Source organism: Priapulus caudatus, unplaced genomic scaffold (assembly GCF_000485595.1).
Source record: "Priapulus caudatus unplaced genomic scaffold, Priapulus_caudatus-5.0.1 Scaffold2522, whole genome shotgun sequence".
Classification (NCBI taxonomy): Eukaryota; Metazoa; Priapulida; class Priapulimorpha; order Priapulimorphida; family Priapulidae; genus Priapulus; species Priapulus caudatus.
The window spans coordinates 14903-20615 of NW_014579583.1; the positions used below are offsets into that span (position 1 = coordinate 14903).

Sequence of the window (5713 nt, forward strand, 5' to 3'; positions counted from 1 at the left end):
GACGATAAGTAATATGCAAGAAACTAGCATTTCTGTGGAAAATTATTGCTTTTATTATCTCATATATAAATCGGTTAACAATGGTTTGCTTTGTAAAACACGCGTCTAATACTATCACAGATTGAAATCGTATTTTTTTATCAATTGCTAGAGATATCGCAAGTTTATCACATTTTCAAGGTGTTTATACCTTGGTACATACAGCAGTAGGTAGTACATACAGCAGCAGATGTGATTTGATTGTGTATATAAATATATATTTTGTATAAACGATATATAATATACGGTTACCAAAATTAGTAGGCCCTAAGCCATACTTTATCTTATCTAAGATTAGTATATCTCCCATCCCTACGCCAGGCAAACCTGGAGTGGCATAAAGTTTAGGTGTTTCAGAGACTAATGTGACAGGAAAGAGAGGTAGTTGTCGTCGTCCGATCGTTTCTCCCCCCTCCCCCGCCCGGCCCGCCGCCGACCGCTCCTCACTGGGGGAACGAGGTCGTACGATGGATTCTCACTGCCTCTAGTCTTTTCTTCTCGGCATCGCCGACGAGCAGCCTTTGAGACTCCGTCTCACCGACTCTCTGCACGACGCTCCCCCCGACCCTGAGAGAATCCGATGCCGGTCTCGCGGTTGGACGCTGTCGAAGGTTCCCGTCGGTGGATGGCCCGTCGCTCGACTTCCGCCCGTCGCCGCGCTCCCTGCAGCCCGCAGCTTGCCAAGCATATGGCGCTTTCCAACCGCGCCGAGTCCCGCGGACACCTTTGCGCAGCTATGACATGGCGGATCCGCCGGCCGCCCCGAGGCCCCCCCCCACTGTGCCGAGGTTTGAGGGGCAGGTGAGCACCGTAGCCTAGATGCTCGTTCACACCCTGACACCCGTGGCCCCTGCACCTTTCCAATCCCGGCCCCTTCTCTCGCCCCCTCTGCACAGACCTTCGCAGCCAAGCGATTGAACACAGGCCTCTCATGGTGCCCCCCCCCCACCCCCGCCGCCCGATCACATTCCATAGGAGTCGACCGCGGCTGTCGTCCTCCATCGTTCGACGCCACACAGGAAGAGTTCTATGTCGTCGTTAGCTGCAGATTCCGCGCCCGCAGCCCCCCCCCCCCGGCCCCAACCCTCGCCCCCCCCCGCTGCGCCCCCAGTGGCCCCCGCCCCCCCCCCCCCCCCCCCCTCCCCGCGCACGTCAGCAGCGGCGAGACGCGGGCTTCGTCAATAATAGCAAGTCGCGTGGATCGCATGAGACTTGCTCCTGTCTGTGCGAGTCGGTCATGCGGCATCTAGTGGGATAAGTACTTGCCATTGTACGCTCCGTCCAACTTTGCGAGCGCGTCCACGAGGATCTTCTCGACGGCGCGACGCTCGGCGCGCGTGCACACGGGCGGCAGGTTGTAGCCGGCGATGCTGCGGCCGGTGCGCACGCGGCACGACGACACGTAGGCCGGGTCAAGGTCGTCGCCGCCCTGCAGCTTCGCAAAGTCGAGGTCGGTCTTGTGCTTGTCTCCCTTGCGGTAGCCGCCCATGCGCACCTCGATGACGGGGTCGAACAGCTCGGCAAAGGTCGAGTAGCTCTCTTCGTCGGCGGCGACGCAGCCGACGGTCATGATGTACGGGTGGCCGGGGTTGTCGACGCCCGTCTGGATGCAGTCGTCGAGCGTGAAACCGTTCGGTGTTCGCTTGTCCTTGAGCCGATCGTACAGCTTTGCCGTCAGGCAGTTGGCCATGTGGTTTTTGTGCTTGGCGAAGTTTGGATAGCTGCTGGACGCGACGGCGACTGCCTTGGCGGCGCCACCTTTCGGTTCGACGTGGACGAAGTCAGCCGGCAGCAGACTCGCGATGTTCTTCTTCGACTCGAGGGCCTTCTCCATCTTGACGAAGAGCTCGACTCCGTCGACGAGAGCCTGCACGAGCTCCACCTCCGAGTGACCGATGCGGTCCAGGTTGGAGATGTCGAAGGTTCCGTCGGTGGAGGCCGTGTCGACTCCGCCCGTGCCGCGCTTCTGCAGCCGCAGGTGGTCAAGTAGCGCCTCGAACGCCGGCTGCTTGCTGAGCAAGGGGAGCTTGACGTGGACGCCAGCGCGCAGCCCTGTGCCGAGGTTTGAAGGGCAGGTGAGCACGTAGCCTAGATGCTCGTTCCACATGAACTCGTGGCCCGCGTCCGCGATGGCCGACTCGACCTTGGCAAGACCTTCGCAGAAGCGATTGAACACGGCCTTCATGTTGCCGCCCGTCTCCATGGAGATGACGCGGCTGTGGTCCTCCTCGTTGACCCACACGAGGAAGTTCTTGTCGTCGTTGTGCCAGATTCCGCGCGCGTCCGGCCAATCGCGTGCCATCCCCGCGCACGTCAGCAGCGGCGAGACGGGCTTGTCGAATAGGAAGTGGTCGTCGATGAGCTTCTCCTGCTCGGCGTCGGTCATGCCATCTAGCGGGTAGTACTTGCCGCTGTAAGCTCCGGTGAGGCCATCCAGCGCCTGCACGCATATCTTCTCTACGTCTCTGCGCTCGGCGCGCGTGCAGTGCGGCGGCAGCGACAGCCCGCGGATGCTGCGACCAGTGCGCACCCTGCAGGAGAGCACGTATGCCGGGTCGAGGTCGTCGCCTCCGATGAGAAACTCCGGGTTGAGGTTGGTGCGATGCTTCGCGTCCTTTGCATAGCCGTTGTGTCGTTTCTTGATGATCGGATCGAAGAGGTCAGCGAAGACGGTGTAGGATTCCTCATCACCCGCCACGCATCCTGCAATGGGTTTAACAGCACATGAAGTTTGTCTGAAGTCAGGGGCGGATCTAGGATTACATGTGGGTGGTAACAAGTCCGGATCATAGTGAGTAGTTGTGGACGAATCCGTGCGCCGCAGGCGCAAGGCACGAGCGCCGACGGCGCGAAGTCACAGCTACGGTACAGGGGGCTTCCCCCGGAAAATTGTAAAAAAAATTTATGCCATTTCCTGCATTCTGAGTTATTTTCAGATTTTTGTTTTGTTAATTTGTGCACAGCAGGGAGCGCAATCGCGCCAATGCGCCCCCCCTAGATCCGCCCCTGAAAGTGGTTGCACTGTAAATAGCTTCTAGGTTGACACCTAGTGGTCATTTTATAAACTAAAGGAGTCCTGACAATAATCCTTCATAATTTCTCATAAAGATAACCATGCAATACGTAGTGCATATTTTATACTATATTAATTAGTATATGATTCATCAATTAGAAGTACAATGCCTGAAATGATATATATATATATATATATATAATATATATATATATGTGTGTGTAATTATAAAAAAATGAAATCAATTAATTCTATCTGGATTTTATATCATTGAATATATGATATATTAGGATGGCTATGCTCATACCGACTGTGTAGATGAAAGGATGGCCAGGGTTGTCAACTCCCGTCTGAATGCATTTGTCCAATGTAAATCCCGAAGGCGTTTTCTTATCCCAGATTTTTTCATAAATTTCACGTGTTAGGCATCTGCCCATCCAGTTGTTGTGCTTAGAAAGGTCGGGGAAATTCGATCCAACACTTTTCTTAGCGGGACTATGTGAAACAAATAAAAAATCATGGTTATTGTAAAATATGTATCACATACTAATGAGTACCCATTTTTGTGATTATTTATTTGTATGGGTATCATAATATAAAAATATGTAGACACACATAATGATCTCAATAGTTTCTAATTTTTCTTCTTATAGTTTGTTCAGCTATATGTCCCTATATGTCACTATATATCACTATATGTCACTATATGTCAGTCACTATATGAAGGATTTAGCAGCTTGTGTACCTGACATTTCCGGCTGTCTTCTTCACCACTGCCACAGTATTATCTACAAAAAAAGGTAAAAAATGAACTCAATTCAAATAATAACAAATTGCAATAAATAACAGCCTACTCACATATTTAGAGACCTAAATCTGATACACAAGTTTAACCGAATTCTGCCAAATCAGTCCATCACATTTGATCCATCCACACCCCCATCCAATATATACATAATAGTTAATACATCTCATCACATTCAATCAACATTTGACGAATTATCGTGGATATTATTACTAAGAGAATCTACTTTAGGACCCGCGTCCATAAACGACCAATCAATCAAGCAATCAAAGAATCAATAAATTAGTTAGTGAATGAATCAATCCATCGCTAAAAGTGAAATACGTTTTCAGACTATTCTATCAACGCAAGACTCTCCATGTATCAGTTCTTATATATCCTAGGCTACCTAGCGCCACAGTTCTTTGGCTTACACTCTGACATGGTAGAGGTTACGGTGTCCATGTATGGTGATACCATCGTGAGGAATATTATTTATAGTCTAAGGGACTGTAATCAAAATGGTCATTGATATAAAATGTGTTTGTGATGATGATGATTGAGCCCACTGCCACTGGCACTGCCACTGCCACTGGCACTGCCACTGTGACTGATAATGATATGACTTCGAGTTCGAGTGCAAGATCACAAAACTTGTAAACAGTCGTCATTGACTTACCTGTCTTCCCATTACTGGATGGGGTTGACGTTGTTGCTACAGATGCTCCGCACCCCATGATCTCCGAGGGGTAGGCCTATCTTCTATATAAAATGGAGGAATACACGCGCGTACATGTGTAACACACGCGAGCAGGACTCAGGAGCTGTCTCTCGTTGGTATCGTTCGAGACGTGAGTGAATGGGGTGACGTCACAAACAACGAAACTACACGTAACTTAGCAACGGCTGTGACGTATGTTATTGGCTTGTGAATAAATATATAAATTTTATTATGCCAAAATTCCATGTTCACGAATATATTTTAGTTTCTCGCGTAATGTTATTTGCGCGTGCTGCGACCGAATCGCTATAATTTCCAACAACGTACACATGTATATTTTATTCAATTAATGTCCTTTCATGCGTTTTCTGACAGAATTCAGATTACATTGGGTATCTAAAAACGCTCACGTTAGGTCAGCAAAGTTTTTCTTATCCTATTCTTATTCTTATTGTTTCCGTATTAGCTTCCTGCATACTGAGCGTATAACGCTTTACCACGTTTATCCTGGTCACATGAAAATTATTAGTAAATCCGTTATATCGCGTTGACACCCATTCATCTGATTTGTTCAAGTCTTTCAACTTCTCTCCCTTCTCGTCTAGTTAATTGCACAATTGTACCTTTTCTATTGCAACCCGTAGTGCTCACCTATATCCATCCATTTATTCAACCTTGACAATGTCCTTGTACACGCACAGTTTCTGTCATTCCATATAATTCAGACAATTATTCAATAATCCATGACATAATTTTTGGTCTGGTACTATTCATTTTTTCATCTAAAAATCGAAACGGTAAAAAAGCGGTTTCCGTGCTTCTGGGAATTAAGGAATTACGTGACACACCAGCCAAAAGCATATAACCTTTTCTCACTATGCGGTCATTTCACACCTCCCGCTCTTTCAAATTAGCACATACATGCAACCTTATTTATAAGGGAAAAGCGAAAATGCATATATGCTTTTATTTTGACTGCTCAACATAATTGCATCTATCAGATTTTTTTCTTACTGGAAAAGACATTTTCAGTACATGTATTTGAATTACATGCAATCAAATAATAATGTTATTATTAATAATAACAAGATAATAATAATAATAAAAAATAAAAAAAACACAACGACAACGAAACAACAAGGCAACACGCGTGAAG

General features: G+C 48.0%; 1 protein-coding gene across 1 annotated transcript; it reads right to left on the minus strand.

The window, feature by feature from the left end:
• Positions 1 to 1260: 1260 nt before the first annotated feature.
• Positions 1261 to 3520, minus strand: LOC106818783 (creatine kinase M-type-like). The gene is made up of 2 exons (XM_014823457.1): positions 3360 to 3520; positions 1261 to 2742 (listed from the first exon to the last, which is right to left on the minus strand). Exons 1-2 carry the CDS (start codon positions 3487 to 3489, stop codon positions 1286 to 1288), a joined length of 1587 nt encoding a protein of 528 aa, XP_014678943.1. The 5' UTR covers positions 3490 to 3520; the 3' UTR covers positions 1261 to 1285.
• Positions 3521 to 5713: the final 2193 nt, after the last annotated feature.